Source organism: Littorina saxatilis, linkage group LG2 (assembly GCF_037325665.1).
Source record: "Littorina saxatilis isolate snail1 linkage group LG2, US_GU_Lsax_2.0, whole genome shotgun sequence".
NCBI classification, from domain to species: domain Eukaryota; kingdom Metazoa; phylum Mollusca; class Gastropoda; order Littorinimorpha; family Littorinidae; genus Littorina; species Littorina saxatilis.
In genome coordinates, this window is record NC_090246.1 from 52,558,658 (window position 1) to 52,585,719 (window position 27,062).

A 27,062-nucleotide genomic window follows, 5' to 3' on the forward strand; every position below is an offset into this window, starting at 1 on the left:
GTTGTTATAATCGTTTACAGGCAGACAGGGTGTGCCGAAGAAAAATTTCCATTTTTATGTAATATTTTAATGGACAATAAAGTGCTGTTATTGTTATTGTTATTGTTATTGTGTTTGCAGTCCTTCTGCGATATTTTCTTAGACGTTAGCGTAATAAAAATACATACTTGTCACGGTGCCGATAGGGAGGTGTGTGTGCGCATGTTCATAACAATCAACAAGGATGTGGCATTCCTAGGACAACCAGATAAATTTCCAAAACATTCTTTTCTGCTGATGGTGCGAGTCAGATTTTTAAGAAGCAGTAGTGCTACCGAAGCAAGAGGTTGCAAAGTGCATGTTGTTCTGAGTTCACGTGCAGTCAGGGCCAAAGAGGATGATCGCGACTAGTCGCACAACACATTATTACAATGCTGATTTTGTGTTCGAAGATGTTAATACTTTAAGTGCAGATTTTCTGGTTGAATCAGGTTTCTAGTGTGCTTATCATAGGTGATTTTCAGTTCAACTGTGAAGAAGAATGCTACAGGTGGCATCTTCATTGGCATTTGTCTGTTCCTGTTCGTGGCTGAAAAACCATAACCAAAGCAGTAAATCGTCTGCAAGCTCTTCCTGCATGAATTGTATGAAGTGAAGTTGGAACTGAATGAACAGGATGCACATTTTTGAATACAAGGAAGAAAGAGGAGTGAAGAATGACAATATCCCGGGAACAAATTCAGCACTTTTTAAACCCACCACCCCTATTTGAGACCATACACCATTCACCACAGCAGTATGTACGATACCTGCCATCAATGTAACTCAAGGCAATTGGTGCTGGCCAGACACTTTAATACTCTTCTCGACATACATACAATTTAATTAACTTGAACAACAATGGACATTTTCCAACACACAATTTCCTTTGCTTTGATGAATCACAATCACTTCCAAGGCGACTGTTTTTAAAAACGTTGAATCCCAAAATTCTGTTCAAAAATCTTCATAAAATGGCTTGTTTTGAGAACAGCTTTAACATGATGCAATCAGTATCATCCACACAAACCAAAAACACACAACTTTTCTGTACTTCATCTGCTACCACAAAAATCTCAACCCAACTGTCCTTTCAATTCACTAAAAAAAAAATTGCACTGCCTGTCATACTGAACATGTTTTGTTCACTTTGTACTAAACGGTGCACATCAGCTCATTCACACCTAAACATTCATATCAAATTAACAAGAGTAAATAAATGAGTCCAACACAGTCCAACTAAGACTGAACCTAACTTGACTAAAAATTAACTAAAAAAAACTATGCCCATTGGAAACTGCAGCATGGTTCAGCAACTCATTTTCAAACACAGAACAATCAAAAAAACAAACATTCTTTCTTTATTTGGTGTTTAACGTCGTTTTCAACCACGAAGGTTATATCGCGACGGGGGAAGGGGGGAGATGGGATAGAGCCACTTGTCAATTGTTTCTTGTTCACAAAAGCACTAATCAAAAATTTGCTCCAGGGGCTTGCAACGAAGTACAATATATTACCTTACTGGGAGAAAGCAAGTTTCCAGTACAAAGGACTTAACCTTTCTTACATACTGCTTGACTAAAATCTTTACAAAAATTGTATACAAGAAACACTTAACAAGGGTAAAAGGAGAAACAGAATCCGTTAGTCGCCTCTTACGACATGCTGGGGAGCATCGGGTAAATTCTTTCTCGTCCCAACCAATATGGGACTCCCCCTAACCCGCGGGGGGTAAAAGACAAACATGAGATGGCAGGATAAGTACAAAATGTTTTTAAAATGTTCTCTCATCAAACACTGCGGATATCATGGAGAGCATTTTTGAGTTGCTGCCACAAACTGGAGTCTTTTCTTCATTTGAAATAAGAGATTAAAAAAAGTGTTGTTAATTGTGGCCAATGTAACCAAACAAATATTCACACATTGTTCACCAGCTAAAAAATGAATGATAAAATGAGGTGTATTTTAAAACTACCTTTGGTCTATTTACAGAAAAAATGTGGGGTGATCCAGAGATGATACACGGTACATAACACCATTACAGTCCAAAAAAAACCACTGCCCAGAATGCTGTAGTGAAGCGAAGAGTCAGATCATTAGATGACTGTGTAGTTCAGTGGGTTCAAGGGCTCTCCTGCATTGTTGAAGGGCAATACGGTTGGCTCATCCTCCTTTTAGTCGACATCCATCTGAATCATAAAAAGACAGGCTTTCAGCAAATCTAATTGACCAAACCGAGAGGCAAAGTAAGCTGTATCTGATGAGGGCAATGACATTGAATATGTTTTCGTTTGATGAGAATCTTTGTCAACCTGCCAAGCGTTTATCAGTCAAACAGTCTGTAATGGCCACACTGGATTTTTTTCCAACCATATTTAATTATACTTTCTGACCCCTTCGTTTTGCGACTGACTGTCAACATTTCAGAAGTCGTAAGACATAATTTCTACTGTACTTTACAACCCTGGCCTAAGATGTGTAAAAAGGTGCAGATTGTCAGAAAAGAGGGTGCTCTGGTGAGGTGAATAGGAACAAATGGAAAATCAACGGTATCATTTGTTCATAACTTAAACCAGTGCAAAAACTGACAGTCTTTCTTGTGTAAACCGTTTGGCTTACCATCTAAGATCTTTACAGACTCGAACGTGGGATTAAACCATCCCTCCACTGAGACACTTACCAAAAATTACTAGCTTGGATCTGCTATGTGCAGCATGGGAATTGTTTGATGCATTGATTTCTTTATGGATACTTGTGCAGCCATGTTCTTATTTCATACAAAAGTAAGGCCAGACATGAGATGGTGTGCCATACTGTTTTTATGGTAAGGTCTGTGCCATGAAGGGTTGACACCTGTTACCTGCAGGTCACATGACAGGGGAGTTTCAAATGAAGTTGAGTAAAATTACCTTGCTGTTGTAAGCATCCAGCTGTGCGTTCAGTTCTTCTAACGTGGGTGTAGCCTTGCTCTCTGCTCGACCACCCCTAGCTGCCACGACCCCGGCCCCTGCCTCCTCCTCTAGAACCGCCACGACCCCTTGAAAAACCACCACCGCCGCCACCGGAACTACGGCCGCGTTCTCCACCTTGCTGACTGTACCTGAAAGAATTCATTATAATGAACAAGGTGTAATGGCTTTCTTCAGTCTGAAACCAAACCCCAGTCAAAAGCTGCTTAATGGAATGAAAATGTTTTCACAAACAGAAACAAGAAGGGCAAAGCCCATACGACTCACATGCTTGACCTTGACCTTTACATGACCTTGACCTTCAGCTAAACCTAGCAATGATATCATACACTAAGAACTGCTTTACACATTTTTCCTACCAAAATACATGTGACCTTGACCCAAGGTCAAGGTCATCCAAGGTCATGCAACACAAAGCTGTTAATTCAAGACATAGGAAGTACAAGTAGAGGTAACATGCCGAGTCTCAGTGATTATTAAAAATAATGGTCGAAGTTAGCGGATCATGAAAAATGCGAGCTTTAGCGAGCTTTTTCATGACCGCGAACTGAGACCATTATTTTTTATAATCACTGAGACGAGGTGTGTAACCTCTTTATTCCTCCTTTCTTCAGTTATTCAAAGAAAAGAGGAGTTTTTTTGCGAAAGTTTGATCGAATCCTATTCACTCAACCAGTCAACCTGCGCAGGCGATTGATTAATGCGCGGTTGTATAGTTCCGTGCAAATCATTCCATTCTGTTAACACTTTTTGTCAGTTTTCCTATTTTGGATTAAAATCAAGTACACAGATATGCTGATATTCTGTGGCGGCAAAAGGCAGATATTGTGTGTTCTGTATATGTTTTGGTATCGCTTAGGATAATGTTCTTTCGTCAAATGGGACTAGCAGACGAACTTTTGCACCCGTGTTCCAACGTTAAAAACTGTATGAAGTTCAGTTTTCTGGGGAAAATAATGTATGAAACCGCTTTATGTTGTTTAAATAGATGAGATGTGTGCATTTGGTTGCGTGTGATCTGTTTATTAAATGAAATATTGTTGAAAACTGACCGTCGGATTGCAGTCTGTTGTCGAAGAAACTGAGTGAAAAGAAGGGGAACTACTCTTGTCGCTAGTATGAGTTACTTGCCTTGCGGGAAATTGCTTGTGATGAACGTTTGAGCACGGCAGATCTAGATTCAGAAAACAACCGAACTCATGGATTTTATATGGAGATTCATGTGTTCAGGCCTGTAGTTGTTAATTTAAATGCGGTATGTTTGTATTGTTTGCTCCAGAGATGTATACTTCGTACATTAGAGCGTTCGGAACTTTTCAGTCGCAAAAAGTAGTTCCGAAGCAGAACAACTTCTCAACCCATTGCACTATCGAGGATTCAGGCTGTTGCTGGGTCGTTATTTGTTTGGTTGCTGGGTCATTATCGAAAAATAACTACCCCTACAAGTTTACAGAGGTAAAGAAGCAGAGGGGGGAATAATGGTGCTTATTGGCTCTTTCTACCATGAGATATGGTCACTTTTAGTGGTTCACTACCTTATTTTGGTCACATTTCATAAGGGTCAAAGTGACCTTGACCTTGATCATATGTGACCAAATGTGTCTCATGATGAAAGCATAACATGTGCCCCACATAATTTTTAAGTTTGAAACAGTTATCTTCCATAGTTCAGGGTCAAGGTCACTTCAAAATATGTATACAATCCAACTTTGAAGAGCTCCTGTGACCTTGACCTTGAAGCAAGGTAAACCAAACTGGTATCAAAAGATGGGGCTTACTTTGCCCTATATATCATATATAGGTGAGGTATTCAATCTCAAAAACTTCACAGAAAATGGGAAAAATGTGAAAAATAGCGGTTTTTTAGACAACATTTATGGCCCCTGCAACCTTGACCTTGAAGCAAGGTCAAGATGCTATGTATGTTTTTTTGGGCCTTGTCATCATACACCATCTTGCCAAATTTGGTACTGATAGACTGAATAGTGTCCAAGAAATATCCAACGTTAAAGTTTTCCGGACGGACGGACGGACGCCGGGACGGACGGACGGACGGACGAATCGGGTGAGTACATAGACTCACTTTTGCTTCGCATGTGAGTCAAAAATCAAAAACAGAAATGAAAACAAATAACTAAGTTAAAAATTTAGTCAAAAACTTGACTGAATGTAACAAAAGGAGACTCACAAGTTTGGACTGCTGCATTCTTCTGGCAAAAAAATCATACTACAACCAAAAGCAAGCTTACAGTATAGCTGAGACCTAAAAGCCTTTAACAAAATATGAGGCAAGGGGAACAAAAACCATGCAATGGCTCCACACAACAAAAATACCAAGGAAACTAAAATTCCTCAAACAGTGCACAAGCCATTCAGAGAACTATAAAAACAGCAGAACTGATTATTTTAAATACATAAAAAGCTATGCAAATATAAAACAGAAAAATTACTGATCTTACAGTTTCCAGTCTCTGGAACATACCTTAATCAGACACTCGAATCGGGCCATACCCCATGGTTTGTTTAACCCACGCAACTCTTGTCATTGATCCAGAAATCAGTTAACTTACCCTCTTCCGCCGCCGCCACCACCTCCTCCTCCACCACCACCACCACTTGGCAGTCTGCTCTGAACGCCATCTGCTCCAACCAGCTGTATGCTCATTGCACGTCCTGAAACAAAGAAGTCACAAGTAACAAAACCATCCTATCCTGTTGGACAAGGGGAAGCATATAGTTGGTCTGACAATAACATCTCAAACCAGTTTCAACACTCCTTTTGATGTGAGCAACGAAAACATCCCCATAACATAAGGGTTTGGTTCTTTTAACAAGCTTTAAAGCAAACACACAGATTCATGGGTGGGACTGAAAAATGTCATGAACCCTGAAGAATTTTAAAGGGGCCCCAGACGCTGAAGGATTTGAATAATTAACAACAAGAAAACGTCACCACAGACATTAGAATCCCACCCATGCAGATTTACACTGAATCAAATCCCAAAATGAAGTATACTGTAAAAATTGCAAGTTTTACACTGAATCAAATCCCAAAATGAAGTATACTGTAAAAATTGTAAGTTTTGCTGCAGCATCAACAGAAAATATTTACATGGGCAACACAGCAGACTGTTGCTACATACCATCTAAAGGAACATTGTTGTACTGTTTCATTGCCTTGACTGCATCTGTTCTTCTTGCGTAAATAACTTCAGCAGTGCCAAGAGATCGCCCTGATTTGTCATAGTGAACTGCTGCTTTTGTCAACTGGCCAAATTCTGCAAACAATTCCTGCAAACCAGTAAACAAGTGGAAGAATTAGAAATGTGTTGACACAACAGAGAACACGCTACCCCCTTTGAAATGCTCCATCGTCCATTGACGGGACTCATCTAATGCGATTAATGGCGCATTAAAAGCCTAGCTCCGGGTGGGATCCCGGCAAATCCTCCCCCCTGTGCTCTGAGGGTAGGACGTACGGGCCATGAGCTAAGGGTGAGGTAACCCCGACAGAAAACCCCGAATGCTGAAGACGGAGGACTCGGGCAGCACGGCGCATTCTAATAAACCACGGGTACACGCGCTTACGCAAATGACACCATTAACCAGCACAGATGGAAATGGCGCTCGCCCATTGAGGACCCCCCAGGATGGAGCAGCGTCGGGTCCCATGCCTCAAAGGGACCCAGCCCCAACTACTGGAGGTCCCTCCCGTCCGTCTTGTCACACCAGGGGACGCGGGAGGAGAGTGACTGGCACCACCACAACCAGGAAGAAACCCAGTCAGCAGCGACCTTTTCAGGTCATGCACTGGAACGCAGAAAGTATCCTGAACAAGAAGACAGAGTTGGAGCATATCCTGCATGAGAAGAACATCAACATCTGCTGTATTCAGGAGACGCACCTGACACCCCAAAAGTCCTTCAAAGTGAGAGGCTACCAGTGCCTTAGGTCCGACAGAACAGACCGAAGCAAAGGAGGAATCCTGACCCTCATCAGGAACAACATCAATGCCTGTTTGATAGAAACGCACATGGAGGACTCCGAATATCAGGTGATTCGAATCCAGACGACGACAGCAGAATTCCATCTTGTCAACTTCTACTGCCCCAACAATAGACACCTCGCCCTTGACACGATCCCCGCAAAGGTCTCCAATTTAATCGTGGTGGGTGACTTCAACAGTCATTCACAGAGTTGGGGATATGACCACTTGGATCGGAGAGGAGAAGAGGTGGAGAACTGGCAGGACGACAAAGGTCTCATCCTTTTGAACAGTCCCTTTGACTGCCCTACATTCTACTCCAGAAGATGGCACACTACATCAACTCCTGACCTAGCCTTCTGCACTGAAGACATGCACCAGCTAACCAGCAGAGAGGTCGGAGAACAGCTAGGTGGAAGTGACCATCGGCCAGTCTTTTTTACCCTGGGCATGGAGTCCTGCACTGAAGCTTCCTTCCCACGGTGGAACTACAAAAGAACGAACTGGTTCCTCTTTAGACACCGCACCAGCGAACTCACCAAAGACATTAGAGTCGAGGGTCGAGACATCAGCATGGTGGCGAAGGACTTCAACATGAGTATCCTCAGAGCAGCGCGTGAGTCCATTCCCAGGGGTGCCAGGAGAGACTATAAGCCCTACTTGAGCAATGAATTGCAGGGAGTGGATGATGATCTGGCAGACGCCAGAAGGGAAGCAGAAGTCAACCCGTCACAAAACAACAACATCCGCCTCCAGGAAGCCAAAGCCAAATTTCTCAAGAAGAAGCTACAGGCAAGACGGAGAAGCTGGCAAGAGAAAACAAGCTCTCTGAACCTTGAGAAGGATGGCAGAAAGCTCTTGAGGCTTACCAAGCAGTTGAATGATGGATGAGAACACCAGCAGAGGAAAGATCACATCAGAAGAGAACGGAAAGGTGCTAACTTTCTTTCTTTCCTTCTTTATTTGGTGTTTAACGTCGTTTTCAACCATTCAAGGTTATATCGCGACGGAGGTGCTAACTGGAAAGCATGCTGCCAACCAATTTGCTGAAAGCTATGCAGCTGAGAGCAACCTCCATGTTAGCCCCGAGAAACAGAGAGAAGCAAGAAGAGAGAAAAGAGAGAGACCTGCCAGACAGTCGACAGTGGACGCCATGAGTCAACCACTCACACTCCACGAGCTGCACTCAGCTCTGTAAAAGTTAAAGGCGAAGAAGTCCCCTGGCCCAGACGGCATCACCAACGAGATGCTAACCCACCTTGGTAGTGCAGCAGAGAACAAGCTACTCGAGGTCTTCAACAGCAGCTGGCAAGAAGGATCGCTACCACAACTCTGGCGAGAAGCGATCATGATCCCCATCTTAAAAAAAGGGAAGGATCCAAAGAAGGCCACCAGCTATCGCCCAATCAGCCTCACCAGCTGTGTTGTGAAGACCCTGGAGAGAATTGTGAACGAGCGCCTCAGGTGGTACCTGGAATCCAGGAACCTCCTCGCCCCTGAACAAGCTGGATTCCGACAGTTCCGCAGCACTGAAGATCAGGTCACTTACCTGGCGCAAGAAGTTGAAGATGCCTTTCAGGAACAGAAGCTGGTCTTCGTCACCTGGATAGATCTTCAGAAGGCCTTTGACAGGACTCCTTGTAAAACTGCTGAGGAAAGGCGTGTCCAGCAACATGTACCAGTGGATTCGCTCCTACCTCTATAACCGCAGGGCAAGAGTTAACGTCGACCAGACCAAAAGCAAGAAGTTCCTCCTTCGTCATGGCGTCCCTCAGGGCGGAGTCCTCTCCCCCACACTCTTCCTTCTCTTCATCGACGATCTGGTGTCTGAGATGCCCAAGGGGATCAAAGCTGCTCTCTACGCAGACGACCTTGTGATCTGGTGCAAGGAGGAGCACGCAAGTACTGCCACCTACAGAATGCAGCAAGCGGCAGATAGGCTGAACGCATGGGCAGAAGATTGGTGCGTCTCCATCAACAAGGAGAAATCCTCCACCACCCTATTCACACTGTCGCCAAAGCAGAAAACCGGAACCATTAGGCTTGGTGGAACTCCTCTGAGAGAGGATGAAGAAGCAACGTACCTTGGTGTCACCTTTGATAGACGGCAGACCTGGAAACCACACATTGCACAGGCAGAGACGAAGGCCCGGCGCAAGCTAGCCATACACAGGAAGCTGGCAGGTACCACCTGGGGAGCGAACGAGAAGATACTGAAGACAGTATACCAGGGAACAATCAGACCCCACCTCGAGTACGGCTCCACAGCGTGGTCAACCTCAGCCAAGACAAACCTGCAGACCCTCGACCGTGTGCACAACCAGGCCTTCCGACTCATCACTGGTGCAATGAAATCCACGCCCATCAAGGAAATGGAGAAGCTTACCACCATCCAACCCCTCTGTCAGAGAAGAGAAGCCAAGATTATGGTACAGGCCGAGAAGCTCAAGTGCCTACCCGACCACCGCATGAAGCAGAGACTGAGCAACCTCACCAAGAACCGGCTCAAACGGAGCAGTTTTGTACACGAGAGCAAGAGACTTTCTCTACAGTACAGGGAAGTCCTCCCACAGAACACTCTACCTCTGACTCAAGAAGAAGAGGAAACCCCCAAGGCAACAGAGAAACCAGGCATCCAGATCTGCACCAGTGTTCCACATGTTACCTCAGGAGAAGATCAGAATGACACAGCTCGACAGGCAAGTCAACCTCATCAGGCTGCGTACTGGCCACAACAGGCTCAATGCTCACATGAACCGAAAGTTCAAGCTGGCGCCATCACCAACCTGTGCCTGCGGTCAAGAAGACCAAACAGCGGAACACATCTTACAGCGATGTCCCATACTAGATGAGGAACGAAAAGAAGTGTGGCCGTCACCAACTCCCTTGCAGACCAAACTATACGGCAGTCGACAGGAGTTGAAGAAAACGACAACATTTATCACCAGTGCTGGACTGATCGTGTAACCTCTGCGAACACCAAGAAGAAGAAGAAGAAGCTGCTAGCTTTCCACTGGGAGGAAACGACCCGGATTTCCCAGCGATGGGACAATAAAGTAATGAGAAAAAAAATTTGAAAAAAATCTAATTGATCCCTTGACTTTGGGGTAGCGCGACTCTGTTGCTGCTAGCTTTCCACTGGGAGGAAACGACCCGAATTTCCCAGCGATGGGACAATAAAGTAATGAATTTTTTTTTTAACAAAATCTAATAGATCCCTTGACTTTGGGGTAGTGTGACTGTTGCAGCTAGCTTTCCACTGGGAGGAAGCGACCCGAATTTCTCAGCGATGGGACAAAAAAGTAATGAAAAAAAAAGATCCCTTGAGTTTGGAGATGACAAAAAAATATCGGGCGCATTTATGTGATTTGTAAAACATTTCACAAATCGCTGGGCGCGCCCCGTGATTAAAAAAAAAATCAAAACTTGACTAAATGTAAAAAGAAGATCCCTTGAGTGTGGAGATGACAAAAAAATATCGGGCGCATTTACGTGATTTGTAAAACAATTGTTGTACATTTTTACAAATCACGGGTTAACAACAACCCCCACCCTGCGTTTTTCCATTAATGATACAAATATATCACCCAATAAACCAAGCCGCTTGATGATTGCTTCAGACCTGCCGTCAGCCTGTCTCTGTCAGCAGCGCCTGACAAGCTGCGGTCACCAACTGGGTTTTTTTACCCATCGGAAGCACTGGTGCATCCAATCGTTCATCTTCTGATGGCCATCTGGTGAAAGTGATGCTCAGCTGACTGCGAAAAGGGTCAGCGGTTGTTGCTCTCTCCTTCCTCACCACGAACATCTGTAAAAAAGTGATTCAAGCCGGTGATTATGAGGAGTTTTGTTTGTTTGCTCTGTATGTGTGTGTGTGTGTGTGTGTGTGTGTGTGTGTGTGTGTGTGTGTGTGTGTGTGTGTGTGAAAGTGTGCTAGCGTCCAGACGTACGACTGTGTGTTGTAAACTCGTGAGAGTTGGATGGGAGTAGAATTATCAGCATCTGACTTGAAATAGAGAGGTGGTAATTACGATCTTTCTCTCCCCCCCCCCCCTCTCTCTCTGCTTATTCTGTTACCCTCGTAAAATAAAGAATTGTCATTGTCTCTCCTGAACACCCCCCAAGCAGCACAGGCCAGGGAGTGCTCCTAAGAAGTCGCCACCCGAAGCGACCCTAGATGGAGGACAAAAAACTCTCTTTCCCTCCTGAACACCCCCTCCATGCACTGAACACAGGCCAGGGAGTGCTGCTATAATGGAAGTCACCATCCGAAGCGACCCAAGGTTGAGGACAGCAAACTCTCTCCACTCCCTCCCGGCCTCTCTCTCCAGCTGTATCCCATGTTTAACCACATTGATAGGGGCATACAGAACTTGACACACTCACCTGCATAGCCAAGAGCAAATAATCCAACAGCTCATCCCTGGTGAGGTTAATCTTGTGGGGCCTCGCAAGCCGATTCATGGCATTGGGTATATGGTCCTTGTGTTGAAGAAACTCGAAATGTTTCATCTTCCCGATAATCATTGGAGAAGGGGCTTCTTCTTCTTCTTCTTCTTCCTTCACTGTTTCAGTAAAGTCAGGCTCATTTGCTGGCAACTTATCTGTCTTCTGTTTCGGACTCTTTGTGGTGGCTTTCGGGGGTTTCTTCGTCTTTGGGTGTTGGTAACGTTTCATAAGTTCTTTGTACTTCTTAACAGCATCTTCACGGTTGGCAAAATAATGTTCAACACTGTAGGTGCTTTTCAGCTTCTGTAAGTCAAAGTTTTTGTTCAGCAGCATCAGTCGCGCCAGGTCCTTTTCTCCAATGTCGTTGGGTATCATGGAGTCATTAACGAAAGGCGCTATGTCATTGCAAGGAATGCTCATTTGTTTACGAGATCCTAAACCTTGTGAAAGACCATTTGGTTCCCTCTCTGGTGTGTTATGAAACACTTTCCCATCTTTGTTATTCATCTTAGACGGGCATGTTGAAGAGGGAGGACTCCCTTCCATCTTTCTTGACGCCACACTGCTTGCTGTGTTGCCTCTTTGAGTGTTTTGGGCATTATCAAGACCAGATATGTCTGATTGATTGTTCTCTCCTGCATTGTTGCCTTCGCCTTTTGTAGATGTAACTCTACCATCGTCATCAACTACAGCTTTCTTCAGTGAACTTTTTCTGGGTCTCAATTCTGTTGTCACGGTCTTTGCCATTCTGGAATTGGAAGACGAAAATGTCTCTGTGTCCTTTGGTTTTGATCTCATCGAGGCCAGCTTTGGAACGTTATCCCTCAGTTGCTCTTGCATACCTAGACGAGGCTTGCTGGAAGTCCCTTTCTTCTCTACCTTGTGCGTAAAAGATAACACGCGTTCCTGATTCAACTTTATGATCAGCTTCCTTTCTCTGAGAAGCTTGTACATCCTCTCCCGTCGCCATAGCAGGTCATTTTGCAGACCTATGTTGGATGTTGCAAAGCGAACGGAAATGTGCCAAGGATCCAGTTTACTGATCTGCCAGCCATACTCACGGACAAGTTGTTCTTGCTTCTCATTCAGCAGATGTGTACCTGAGGGTGTGATAGCAAGGCCTGACCTTGGTCGCATTTCAGACATTGTTTTGTCCTGCCTGGGGCAAGAAGGCGGACGACAGGTTGGGGTGGTCATGCGGGTTTCTTTGATTTCAACTTTGTTTGCTGCTTGGTCTTTCCCCGTCGTGCTCGCATTGTTCGAACGTTCTGCGTTCCCTTCGAGTTCCGAGTTTTCCTTTGTTACTATCTGAGTGTCTGACGAGGTGCTGGAAGTGGTGTCTTCACAATCAAGTTCTACTGACCATCCCCGGGCACCCTTGGACTTTCTTTGTTGCCAAAGAAGGGAGGATACCTCTTCCTCACCCATACCTTGAAGGTAATAATAGAACTCATCCAACCCTGGGCATTTCTTCCATCTTTTTGTAATATTTAAGGAAGCTAAGGAAGCTTCAGCTGACCGAAAGTAAGGATTCACAGGCATTGGTTTCCTTCCTGTCGCCGTCACCTTGGAGCTGCCGTCAGAAACGACAACGGCCTTTGGATCAGAAGCAACCATATTCGATTCTACACCTAACTCTGGCTCTTGCATAGGTTGCTTAGATTGTTGTTTCTTCATTAGCTTCCGTGAGTTTAGTTTCCTCTTCAGTCTGGTTTGTATCCCCACTTGCTTTATCCCATGGCGTGTCTCTGTGGCAACAAGCTCAGATTTCATGAGATTTATGTCCGCCCTCTGCTGTTCTTCCCTGGCTGGATCTATCCAAGATACGCACTTTAGATCGTCAACCTCAACGTTGCTGGAATCATCATCATCTTGCTCCTTCTTTTTCTTGCTAGGACCTTTCTTCACGGGCGTCTTTTTTTCCATACGGGCCTCTTCCTTTTTGATCAGTGCAATGATATCCTTTCGTTGTTTGGAAAAGGGGGACTTTTGTGAAACGCAGTCCTCTTCTGTAAACACTTGGTACTGCTCCAAGATGGGTTCACAGGCGACCAGTTCCACATCACCATCCTCCTCTCTGGGGCCTAGGTGGAGATCGTCTGTCCACAAATCGTTCCATGCTGGGCCAGTCCTGTCAACGCAACAAGAAAGAAAAGAAGAGAAACAACAAAGCAAATGCTCGTACGACTCGCCATCATCAAGTCTCATTACAGCGAAACCCTGCTTTTAACACCCCCCCCTAATGGCAATATAAGAGGATTTCCTCCCGTAAACCCCCCACCCCCCGATATAAGACTCCCTCTCTTTTCAAGACCGTTTTCTCAGATGTTCTGTTCATAATCTCCGTAACTTTACCCCCAATTAAAGGCACAGTGCAGCTCGCAGCCTTCGTTTTGCGTTTTTGTTGCAGCTGAGTGCATTTACAGTTCAAAAATCCTCCTATGGTAGTAAAACAAACCCAAAACTACCCAACGACGACATCTGTGAAGCTCGACAGTTTCTTGTTCACGCGAGTGCATAAATTAACCTAGTTATTACGTGGTGTTTGGTCGGAGTTCGATTCAACTGAGTGATTCCGGCCTCCATTTTGTTTTACACAAACTCATGGTGACGTCTGCCATAGTTTGCTAGTGACGCGTCTTTTTGTGCATGATGTGGTGATCTACCTGATCTAAATTTAGATCCAAAAATAGGCCAAGACCAGCCGGGTCCGAGTACGAAATTAATTCGTAAAAAAATCGCAGTTCTTGACTCTTTGGGTGCAAGTCAATGAAACTTGGTACTTCTTCTAACGGATAGCAGCCTGAGGTATGACTAAAAGCCCCAGGGGCTCCGTGCACCTGGATTTGACAAGTTCAGTACCTTTAAAGACTCCCATCTATTTGAGACCTGACTTTCTCAGATTTGTATCTTCATTGAGTGTTCTTATGAAGAGGATTGCATTGTGTATCAATCCATTGAAAAAATTGCTGTTCGAGTCTAGCTTCATACAATAATGGTAAAGAGAATGTTTACTTCACTTCCTCCTGATAGCTCAGGCGAGTCAAAAAGACTGGTTCAAACACTGTGGGGAAAAAAGCAAATCAAGTTTAGCAAAGAGGTTTCGCCAGAATTCAGTTTTATTTTGTGTTCTCAGACGTACGTATTTGCACAAGTGCCCTCCCGATTGTATGCAGTAGTGAAGCTTCTTTTTAAATGCTTGACGTTGAGCTATCTATATCTATATACGGCTTGTCTGTGTCTGTCTGTCTGTCTGTCTGTCTGTCGGTCACTTCGCGATGCACGGCCAAAGTTCTCGATGGATCTGCTTCAAATTTGGTGGGCATATTCAGGTAGACCCAAAACACAATCTGGTCGATGAAAATTTTCAACACGTGCTCTTTGCGCGCAGCGCTGAACCGATTTTCGTTTTTCTGTACATCCATTCCCAGTATCACTTCCTTATCTTCTCCAGTATTTTGCGCGTTTATCTCCCTTCCTTCGTACGGAGCTGGCAGTACACCCGGTCTTTCCCCGACGTGCTCGCATTGTTCGATCGTTCTGCGTTCCCTTCGAGTTCCGAGTTTTCCTTTGTTACTATCTGAGTGTCTGACGATGTGCTGGAAGTGGTGCGTTCACAATCAAGTTCTACTGACCATCCCCGGGCACCCTTGGACTTGCTTTGTTGCCAAAGAGGGGAGGATACTTCTTCCTCACCCATACCTTGAAGGTAATAATAGAACTCATTCAACCCTGGGCACTTCTTCCATCTTTTCATAATAAGCGGGTATTCATCTAGTATACTCATATACGGCCAAAACATTCTGATGATGTGCTGCAGCGCTCGCAAGAGCAGACTCTTAAAACAAGTCGCGTAAGGCGAAAATACAACATTTAGTCAAGTAGCTGTCGAACTCACAGAATGAAACTGAACGCAATGCCATTTTTCAGCAAGACCGTATACTCGTAGCATCGTCAGTCCACCGCTCATGGCAAAGGCAGTGAAATTGACAAGAAGAGCGGGGTAGTAGTTGCGCTAAGAAGGATAGCACGCTTTTCTGTACCTCTCTTTGTGTTAAAGGCAGAGTAAGCCTCTCGTAAACCATCACAGATACGGTCAGGCTTTTACACACAGTACAAACACCATTTCATTTAAACACTCACCAATTGAGAACATCCTAGGTGCCCTCCGTAAAGAGCGAACAATTTTCAAAGAATTTATTTTTGCGTGGTTTATCTTACCCCTGAGCCATCGTGAACCCGTGTGATCCAGTTTTCCCTTTTCACAATGCAGTCGTCATAGTTAGTCATTTGAATGCGACTCGACGTGAGCTTATCTACAATAGCACGTTTTTTTATGCACGAGACAACGGCTGTGGTTCACAAGAACTCTAGCGATAGCTTTTGACTGTTGAGAGGAACGACGATTTGCACTGATAAACCGGCCGTCGTCTGCTACGACCCTTGCGTGACCCTGCTTCCGGGCTTTTCTTTTTTTAAACTTTCACAACTTCGAATTGTTCTGATCTTGTCTTGATGAAAAACGAATTCTTTTATGATTAAAGAATGTTTGTGTAACAAGCTGTCAATTTATTATTTAGATTTTAAAAGTTAGGTCTAGCGCAAAAACGAGGCGCCGTTGTTGTTAACGGAACAAGTCTACGAAAATAAATTCTTTGAAAATGTCTCACGCTCGACAGAAAGCAGCCAGGATGTTCCCGTTCGGTGAGCGTTCAAATGGAAGTATGCTTGTACTGTATTTAGACGCTCGGGGAGCTCTGTGATGGTTTACGGGAGGCTTACTGTGCCTTTAACTTTCTGAGCGTGTTTTTAATCCAAACATATCATATCTATATGTTTTTGGAATCAGGAACCGACAAGGAATAAGATGAAAGTGTTTTTAAATTGATTTGGACAATTTAATTTTGATAATAATTTTTATATATTTAATTTTCAGAGCTTGTTTTTAATCGGAATATAACATATTTATATGTTTTTGGAATCAGAAAATGATGGAGAATAAGATGAACGTAAATTTGGATCGTTTTATAAATATTTTTTTTTTTACAATTTTCAGATTTTTAATGACCAAAGTCATTAATTAATTTTTAAGCCACCAAGCTGAAATGCAATACCGAAGTCCGGGCTTCGTCGAAGATTGCTTGACCAAAATTTCAATTAATTTGGTTGAAAAATGAGGGCGTGACAGTGCCGCCTCAACTTTCACGAAAAGCCGGATATGACGTCATCAAAGACATTTATCAAAAAAATGAAAAAAACGTTCGGGGATTTCATACCCAGGAACTCTCATGTCAAATTTCATAAAGATCGGTCCAGTAGTTTAGTCTGAATCGCTCTACACACACACACACACACACACACACACACACACACACACACACACACACACACACACACGCACAGACAGACACACATACACCACGACCCTCGTCTCGATTCCCCCCTCGATGTTAAAACATTTAGTCATAACTTGACTAAATTTAAAAAAGTGTGTCACTTCAGCACTGTGCTTTGTTGGCCTCCATGAATATTTCATGGCATCAGTTATAATTTCGCACTAATATATAAACGTGGATTTAAACGGCCAGTAGTCATATGGGTGCCAATATAATCCGGGATTATCCAAACATTCTAACTTACGCATCCGCTTTGGGAGCAGACGTCAGTGGGACAATGGAGGAGAAGACGAGCTGCTGGCGGTCTCGTCGCTGCATGAAAGGTTCTCGGACCATATGGTAGGAGGTCAAGCAACTCAGGTGCGGCAGTCTTGGCTGCAGCAAACCCCGAATGTTGCACTTAACCGGTGGCTGGTCTCTGTCTGAAGACTTTCCTGTTAACAGTTTAATGTTTGTTCCATCAGAAGATTAGCCAAATTTGAATGATGACTTCAATACGTGTCTACCCGCAATCGGATCCGCGAAGGGAGAGAGAGAGAAAGAGAAAAAGACTGAGAGAGAGACTCGGAGAGACTGAGAGAGAGAGAGAGGGATGGGGGTGGGGGGGGGGGGGGCTGAAAGAAAAGAGTGCTGCTCCGCTTCAACTGATAAATACCTCACTTGCCATGACTCATAGAGGTCCGAAACACTTTGCGTGTTTCTGTTCATAACATTTGAATTGATAATCAACATGACTGTGCGTGTGTGTATGTGTGTGCGTTCGTGTGTGTGAGAGCGTGAGTGGGAGAGAGAGAGACGGAGAGAGAGAGAGAGAGAAGACTGTTACGGGCGGGACTCGAACAATTTAAGAACTATGCAATGAGCATTCCATACCATTTTGTGCAGGCTGATGCGTCGAGGTGTCTCCATTGTCTCCTCCGTCCACCTTCGGGTCCTTTGATAGGTGACTCTCCCGGTCTTCCGAATGGCTTGCAGATAACATTTGTATGTTATCCATCTGCTGCGCACCGCTTACACGGCCACTATCTCTCGTGTCCCCTGCAGCTTCATACGCTTTTCTGTTCACATCAGAAGGCCAATCAGTTTTGGCATCTCGGACAGCTTTGTTAACGTCAGGCGGAGTGTAGGGCGGCGGAAAATCAGTAGAAGTCCCCACGTAAAAAGAGCTTTTTCGTGGCCTCGAAGATATGTTACTCTCTCCTCCTGCCTTGACTGTGACACGAGCTCCACCAAAGCTCACTCTACGCATTCCCGCAGCATTTTGTGTTTTGACAACACCAGGAATAGCATTCCCTAGCATGGTCGGCGCTCCCGTGGATATTTTGCGATTCAGTGGTGAATTTCTGCCTTTTTCTCCATGTATATGGTGAGATTCATGTCTGCCGCCAACGCTAACGGAACACGTTTTCAAGTGCCGCTTTGTTTTGACAAAGGCAGGCGCAGTGGTCACAGAAATATGCGTATTTCTTCCGTTGACTGTTTCAACGGCGTCCATGCAAGACACACCCGTACCTTCCGAGTCCACGCCGGCTGGCGCTGTCTCAAGCGATAGTTGTCTGGTAGATGTTTTTGCAGAGGAACTTTCTGATGACACTTTTGATGGTGTGTCTGCTGGTTTGTCAGTGGGAACCTCAGTACACGAAGAGACGTCCTTCATGGGCAAGTCATCAGCTTCATCCTCCTTTGTGCCACTAGTTTCAAGAACTTCGACCTCTGGGATTGTGCTGGCTGATACGTCATATTTTTCTTTTTTCACCGACATAGAGTCTCTTTTGTCCACTTTTGCACTTAAAGGCCTGCTTGAACCTCGACGTGAACGTTGTTCATTCTCAGGCGAAAGTTCACTGCCACTAGGGCTGAGAGTTTGTTGCTCAAGTTCGTCAGCCGTGGCCAGTGTATCTTTGTCCATTTCAAGGCCTTCTTGGGGATAGAAGACGTCAAATTCCAGCATGACCTTTCGTATCTTGGTTGTGTCCTGTTAAAAAACAGAAATTTGTTTTTGCTTTTGCAATAGAATCGCAGCGGCCCCATAAACCAGGGAGGAAGGAGTTCGGTTGACGAAAATGTCTGCAAGAAAAATTAATTAAACAAAGCTAGAAGCTGCATTATCACACACACACGTGACACACACACCGTGGCACGCACACACACGTGACACACACACGCATGGCGTACGTACGCACACACACACACACACACACACGCCGGCGCGCGCACCGCATTTCATTCAAACAAAATCATTTGTCTAAGCAGTAAGCATCTTACATTATTGATGCTTTTGGTCCTCTGCCCGTCACCTCTTCCCTTGATGCAGGACTGAAGAGACCTGTCCTGATTGTAGATGTAGGCCATGGTGACGTAGCTAATGACGTTGTGGTACTTCTCCAGCTTCGTCAAGGCATACAGAACGTCATCCAGCAACTGCCCCTTCAGTACACGCAACAGACAGCCTTCCTCCCAACGGTCTGAGAACAAGAACTCAAAAAAACTCCCTGCACATAGAGCAGTCAGTGCACAAAGGACATGAAGGAAATCATGAAAGCTTTCTTGGCTTTGAAAATGTGGATGCTCGCGGCTACCCTCTCAAGCCGGTTATGCGAGTATAGAAGCTGAACTTGACTGACACGTAGAGTCTAGGGCATTGACAATAGAGTAAAAGAGGCTGTCAGATTTCAAGTAGATGAACTTGTTCAGTCCAATGCCCGCTTTTTGAAACGGAATAAAGTGGGGGAAACAAACTATTTTCTGCTGTCTGTAAAGTTAAGTTCTGGGGGTATTCGATCGTGACCGACCATTGACCACAAATGCGTTCTCAGAAAATAAATCAAACTCCATTCCCCATCCCTTACCCCACCCGCCGAGTTTATATCAGGGGTGTATCAGTCTGGAGTGTTACAGACGAGCATGCATTTCTTTTTCTTCTTGAAATTGAATGCCGGAATCACACTTGAAGAGTGACTGACGTTGGAGTCATCTGCGATGCCTAGACACCTAGCTTTCTTATCAAGTATGTTTGGTCTTACCTGTGCTCAGCTCCAGTCTGCGTATTACACCCGGTGAGGCTGTCTTGTCTGCTTCAGAGAGCAATCCGCCTTTGAGCCCAGCACCCTTACCCGCTCCGGATCGTTCACCGGTCTGTGTTTTAGGCTTCTTCACCTTGTCCACAACACACTTTTCCTTGTCCACAATCCTCTCCACAAGGACCACGGACGGGTGCTGGTAGCCCAGGCTGCATTTAGGCTGGAACCATTTCGCCTTGTCTTCCGTGTAAGCGTCCTGGTCAAAGTCTTCGTGTTTGTTCGGTAGGTAGGGAACATCGATGTCAACGCGCTGAACCCGAAGTGACTGTGCTGTCAGGGCTCGACGACACGTCTCCAACATTATGATCTTTTGTCAGCGCCTATCTTGCACACCACCCCAGATCTGCAAACAAATTCACGGTTTTTATGGCATACGAGCATCCATTCATTTGAACACATACCAAGCATCAACACCTTACCTGCTTCATGTGGAAAGTATGCTTTTTTTGCTGAATTAATTTTGCAGATCGACACTGGTATTACAATCACTTCACCACAACTGCACAGCAAGCAGTCAGATCAGGCTGCTGAATTTCAGAATGTGCCCAAGTGAAATGATGCTCTACTTACATGTAATAGCCAGGAGAGACATGTGGTGATGAACATATGATTGTTTACATCAGAGATATTGTAATGATGATCCACTGACTCCGGCACATGTAAAAGCCCGGAGAGACATGTGTTGATGAACATGTGATTGTTTACATCGCTACATCTTTCTTTCTTTATTTGGTGTTTAACGTCGTTTTCAACCGTTCAAGGTTATATCGCGACGGGGAAAGGGGGGGGGGATGGGATAGAGCCACTTGTTAATTGTTTCTTGTTTACAAAAAGCACAAATCAAAAAATTGCTCCAGGGGCTTGCAACGTAGTACCATATATGACCTTACTGGGAGAATGCAAGTTTCCAGTACAAAGGATTTAACATTTCTTACAATTACATACTGCTTGACTTCTTCTTCTTCTTCTGCGTTCGTGGGCTGAAACTCCCACGTACACTCGTGTTTTTTGCACGAGTGGAATTTTACGTGTATGACCGGTTTTTTTACCCCGCCATTTAGGCAGCCATACGCCGTTTTCGGAGGAAGCATGCTGGGTATTTTCGTGTTTCTATAACCCACCGAACTCTGACTTGGATTAGATCTACAGGATTTTTTTGTGCGCACTTGGTCTTATGCTTGCGTGTACACACGGGGGTGTTCGGACACCGATGAGAGTCTGCACACAAAGTTGACTGAGAAATAAATCTCTCGCCGAACGACAAGCTAGAACGCTAACATTTTATGTGCAAATCATGCAGAGGCTACTTGTGTGTGTAAATAAATTTTATGAAGATTGCTTTAGTTTTGTTCAATTTATGACGTTTTGTTTGGGTACTCTTTTTTTTGGGGTCACTCTGTACTATTTCGGTTCAGAAAATCGCAAGGGTGCAAGATATACCACTCAGTCAAACTCAACTGAAGTAAAAAAAAAAAAAAATGGAGACATCTTTTTGTATGGATGGTACCTCAGTTTCGGCCAAGAACATACGTGCATGCCCGACTTTGGACGAAACGTGTGGCAAAGGACTGACCTGCTTTGTATGTTGGCCTGCACTGTTAATGCCCGATCAATTGGGAATAGAATATCTTGCAATGCAAACAGGCGGCAAGCACGACGACCGTCGCATGGTAAAAGACACAGTTCTTAATCATTTGTGACGCAATTGACACGGTGCGTCATTGGCCATCGCGTCATTGCTGAAAAAGTACCCGAATGATGTATCACCACACACATCATGCCACAGGAGCCTATAAATGCCGGTGGGTTGAACGAAGTACATGACTCTGTCGTGTACCCTGTTCCTTTGGCCTTACTGTAGAAGGGGACGTCAATCGACCGGCACATTGATACACTTGAAGCTCATGTATCAAGCATATGACCGTCTACGGAGTTCTACTAGTCTGTATAAATAACCAGAATTTCAAGTGTTGTGAACAAAGTGGTGTTTGTGTGTGTGTGTGTGTGCACGGTGTGTGTGTTCAGTCGTTTGCGCGCACGCGCGTAGAGTAGAATACATTTGACTTTGATGTGCACATGGGCATGATTTAAAGTCTGTGATAGTGTCCAAAAGTAACGTCAAGACTTGGGTCACTTCACGCTGAGATCGAAACGTCCGACACGATCATTCTCTAACATGTTTTCTGTTTATTCTGACAAAAGCACCATACCCCTTTCTCTGGTCGCTTTCTGTGTAGTGTGAGAATTTTTCGCTGTTTTACATTTGAAAAAATCCAATTTTTGCACAAAAAGCAGCCAGCCTCTAGATTTTTGGAATGTGTCAAAGCGACCGGATGCTGTTAGTACATGTATAAATTAAGTATAAGTTACACCTCCGTCCATCCATGGTATCGCACACAGCTGCACTGTGACAGTATCCAACAGCCGGTCGATCATTATTTGCTCCTTCATCACAACACTACAGTCTCCTTACTACTATTATTCACTAGTGAACAGTAGTAGTAAGGGACTGGGTAAGCATGCAGGAGTAGTAATGATCGACCGGCGGTTGGATACAAGCTCCTGTGGTATCCGTGGTATTTTGTCGAGACTGGGTCAATGATATGACATCACTCGAGGCTCTGCCGAGAGTGACGTCATTATATTCATTCACCCCGTCGAGACATAATACTGGTCACGCGAAACCGTGGATGACTCGGAGGTGTAACGTATATATTGCATGACCAAAGTAAGGACAATTTGTCATGGGATGTGGAAACAAAGCATGGAAAATTCACCATGGACAGAATAATCAGCGCAAGCCTTGAAGTTGTGGAACTATATTTTGTGTCAGTCTTGGCAAGCCACATATTTTCGCACTACGCACGAAATAGCGCCGCAATGTTGTACAATAAAACATTATAGTCACCTGGCTGGCTATAGTGGAAAGGTTACTTTTGGTGGTCACATTAGATATTATGTTTTTTGGAAAGTTCGTTTTATTTGCAGCCACAGTTCGGTAAACAACAAATGGCTAAACCCAACCACCTAAGAATGAGAAGCGTTTTTGTAACATGACCCATATTCTGCAAAAATGCAGCCATGACGCAGGGGGTAGGTTACAAAAAACCGTCATGTACCGCTTGACTGCATACGGATATAAGCAAATTATACCTTAAACGAAAGCTAAAGATTTTTGCCATCAGACAGCAAGTAAAATGCCTAATTCGTATACACAGTTTTATTTTTAACAACATCTGTATAACATGCGGACGACAAAACAGGAAATGCCATTTTCTCAATCGCTAACTGAACGCCTGGTTGAAACCGCAATCAAAAACATCTTGAAAATTGTTTATTCTCACAGCTAGAATTATTTTACATCAACAATTGTTAATTTACCGAGGAAAACAACAGTCACATAAGATACATAATGGATGATTTTGAATCAACTCCGAAAACCGAACCGGGTCGAAGCAAAAAAGAGTTTACACATACACAGGCTTGAAAAAGGATAATTTGGTTCAATCTGTTAGATTTTTACCCATAACGTTAAAGATCAGCTTAATATAAAAGGAAAGTGATCATTGTAAAAGGATTTTGCTATCGCAAAATAATTCAACTTCCGGTTTTACCACATGGCGTCCATAATATTATCAATTTATTACATAGCGTGCATTTGTCAGAAATTATACTAAATGTTAGAAGCGATCTTAAAGTGAAAGTAACGTTTAATAAAAGTATGCGCATTTATTTATTGATTGATATATGACTAAAATAATGGACATGTAATTTAAACGTACAAAACGACATTTTGTACACTACCTCTCTAAAAAAAACGCGACTATGACCGACCGATATGTATGTGTAAATTAGGTCATTGTTAGTGATGAAAACGGGTTTTCTTTAAAAGATAACACGCAAACTGTGAAGTTCAAGCCCATAAATGATTTTAGTACGACTTCTTCAAAACAGGTCTGTTTTTCACTCCACCAGTTTCAGTTTTAATAAAATATATGTATAGCTCTCATTTTCAAAAAAAAACTTATCTGCAATTCACTTAACCAAATACACAATGAACCCAGAAGGTATTAGAGTGAGACACTTTACAGTGAAATATGTTATGATTCCCCTTATTTCAAAATATATGCATTTTAATTGGCAGACACGATTCACGTCGTTGGTACGTGTCCTCTGGTGAGGCAACCGTTAGCATTTTTTGTCGTAAAAATTGACATTTTTAAACATAAATCATGGACAAAAAACTAATTCTACAAAAAGTGCAGGTTTTCTTGGTATAGTCAGTTAAAGCATCTTAAAATTCAAGAAATTGTGCAATTACGTGTATGTATTTGAAATGGCAGAAAATATTGAATGAAAGTGATTTTTGACTGATTGAAACCCTACCCCCACTAACAAAATGTGCCCTGAGATTAGGGGTGTTAGTTGAAGATGAATGAATAATGGCTATGGTTTTCCCCTAAAGTATTCAAAACCTAAACATATACATAGGCAAGATGTTCTACATTAACACAATTAACTTTTTAAACATATACATTATGCTTAGTACACGATACTTCCGGTTTTTCTATCGGATTACTTATACATTTAGGGGGTAAACACCTTATCGTAGAAAGAGCTTTATTTTCAAAAAGTGCAAGTAATTATTAAAAATCATACATAATATTTATATATTGGAGTTAATTTTCCTTCGAAAGTCATTTGTTTCAAGTGGCAGACAATGTCAGTTGGAGAGTTACATGTACGTAAAGTGTATAACTGTTGTCTGTGATTAGTGCATTGTGTACACATTGGCACCATTTGATCCTAAATGCTAAACGATGTCGTGATCATACCACAGTTTTAGGATAATTTACATCGCATCGATTACTAAATTGATGGTAGAATTTCACTGATAAATTCTATTTCCGGTAGCGTCAGTGCCGTTATCTGAGATAGTAACGTTTTACATGGTTTCACGTTCAGTGGTGAACGTAACGTGTGGTTTAACAAAATTACTTGCACATACAATAGTGAAGTCTGTCTGTGTGTCTTTGTTTGTGTGTTTGTCTATGTCTGTCTGTGTGTTCGTCTGTTTGTCTCTCCCTCTGTCTGTCTATCTCTTTCTCTCTGTGTCTTTGTCTGTCTGTCTGTGTGTCTCTCTCACTCTCTCTCTCTCATCTCTCTCTCTCTCTCTCTCTCTCTGCGAGGTAGGTGCACTTAAAGAGAAAGCAATACAGAAAGAAATGCATTTCTCTACCAAGAATGAAGTTTGTCTGTCTGTGTGTTTGTGTGCGTGTTTTTTTGGTTGCGTAAGTGTTTCTCTATAAGCATCTCTACGTCTTTGTTTGCGTACATAAGTGCGTGCGTGCATGTGTGGGGGTTTCTGTGTCGGTTTGTCTCACTGTGTGTATGTCTGTCATTTTGTCGGTATGTTTGTGTATGTCTTTGTGTGTGTGTGTGTGTGTGTGCGTGCGTGCGTGTGCGTGCGTGCGTGCGTGCGTGCGCGCGCGCGCGTGTGTGTGTGTGTGTGTATGAGTGCGTGCGTGTTAGTGTGTGTGTGTGTGTGATTGCAATTATTCCTCTTTTTTACATTTGGTCAAGTTTTGACTAAATGTTTTAACGTAGAGCGGGGAATCGAGACGAGGGTCGTGGTGTATGTGCGTGTGTGTGTCTGTGTGTGTGTGTGTGTGTGTGTGTAGAGCGATTTAGACTAAACTACTGGACCGATCTTTATGAAATTTGACATGAGAGTTCCTGGGTATGATATCCCCAGAATTTTTTTCAGTTTTTTGATAAGGATATTTGATGACGTCATATCCGGCTTTTCGTGAAAGTTGAGGCGGCACTGTCACGCTCTCATTTTTCAACCAAATTGGTTGAAATTTTGGTCAAGTAATTTTCGACAAAGCCCAGACTTCGGTATTGCATTTCAGTTTGGTGGCTTAAAAATTAATTGATGACTTTGGTCATTAAAAATCTGAAAATTGTAAAAAAATATTTTTTTTATATAAAACGATCCAAATTTACGTTCATTGTATTGTCCATCATTTTCTGATTCCAAAAACATATAAATATGTTATATTTGGATTAAAAACAAGCTCTAAAAATTAAAAATTTAAAAATTATTATCAAAATTAAATTTTCGAAATCAATTTAAAAACACTTTCATCTTATTCCTAGATCCTTGTCGGTTCCTGATTCCAAAAACATATAGATATGATATGTTTGGATTAAAAACACGCTCAGAAAGTTAAAACGAAGAGAGGTACAGAAAAGCGTGCTATCCTTCTCAGCGCAACTACTACCCCGCTCTTCTTGTCAATTTCACAAAAACAAACAGATAATGACGTCATTTTAAGTGGCACAAACGTGTACATGAATGCCTTCCCTTTCGAATGATTTGCAGTTATATAATTTCTGTCAAGCGGTTTAAGTTTTATGTCCGTTTTATGAACCCAACCCTCAAAACAAGAAGAGCAAACGCTCGATCGAGTCACTTTCGCAGTTCTGAATATTATATGAGGCATCAGATGGACAGGAAGAAATTGCTATTCACAACACAATGAGTCACGTTCACATAAAATTTGAGCCCGGTCACTTTTATAGTTTCCGAGAAAAGCCCAACGTTAAGTTGTGTGTTGCCGAACAGAAAAGGCTAGTTATCTCCCTTGTTTTTCTGATAACGTTCGTAAAAGGCTACAGATGTAAATACTTTGATGTAAAGAATAATCCTACAAAGTTTCAATCACATCCGATGAACTTTGTCAAAGATATAAAATGTCTAATTTTTCCTTTGACGCTGACCTGTGACCCTGAAAAAGGTCAAAGGTCAACGAAACCATCGTTAAAGTGTAGAGGTCATTGGAGGTCACGACTAAACAAAATATGAGCCCGATCGCTTTGATAGTTTCCGAGAAAAGTCCAACGTTAAGGTGGTGTCTACGGACGGCCGGACGGCCGGCCGGACAGACTAACACTGACCGATTACATAGAGTCACTTTTTCTCAAGTGACTCAACAAGAATAGTAACGCCAAAGAAGGAAAACATACACACAAACCAACGTTTTTCTCACCGGTGGTTTGGAATATTGCCCCAAAACTTTCGATTTAGTGTTGTGGTGTTAAAATCTATCAGAAAAAAGTGTTTGCTAACGTGACGCCAAAAAGTAACCAAAACGGTCCT

The 27,062-nt window shown here is 43.3% G+C and overlaps 2 protein-coding genes across 4 annotated transcripts; both read right to left on the reverse strand.

Moving 5' to 3' along the window:
- Positions 1-817: 817 nt before the first annotated feature.
- LOC138959236 (uncharacterized) lies at positions 818-13,635 on the reverse strand. Of its 3 annotated transcripts, none has more exons than XR_011453670.1 (6): positions 11,359-13,635; positions 10,595-10,780; positions 6,131-6,278; positions 5,558-5,660; positions 2,928-3,118; positions 818-2,207 (listed from the first exon to the last, which is right to left on the reverse strand). XR_011453670.1 is itself a non-coding variant. In XM_070330634.1 (4 exons), exons 2-4 carry the CDS (start codon positions 5,625-5,627, stop codon positions 2,193-2,195), a joined length of 276 nt encoding a protein of 91 aa, XP_070186735.1. In that variant the 5' UTR covers positions 5,628-5,660; positions 6,131-6,273; the 3' UTR covers positions 818-2,192. The 3 variants fall into 3 exon arrangements, 1 of the variants encoding a protein (XP_070186735.1); XR_011453669.1 differs by having other exon boundaries at positions 10,560-10,780; XM_070330634.1 differs by lacking the exons at positions 10,595-10,780; positions 11,359-13,635 and having other exon boundaries at positions 6,131-6,273.
- A 1,846-nt stretch (positions 13,636-15,481) lies between these two features.
- On the reverse strand, positions 15,482-20,242 carry LOC138959210 (uncharacterized). Its single transcript, XM_070330609.1, has 4 exons — positions 19,841-20,242; positions 19,083-19,309; positions 17,691-18,792; positions 15,482-17,251 (listed from the first exon to the last, which is right to left on the reverse strand). The coding sequence occupies exons 1-4, from the start codon at positions 20,196-20,198 to the stop codon at positions 17,058-17,060; spliced, it is 1,881 nt and encodes a 626-aa protein (XP_070186710.1). The 5' UTR covers positions 20,199-20,242; the 3' UTR covers positions 15,482-17,057.
- Positions 20,243-27,062: the final 6,820 nt, after the last annotated feature.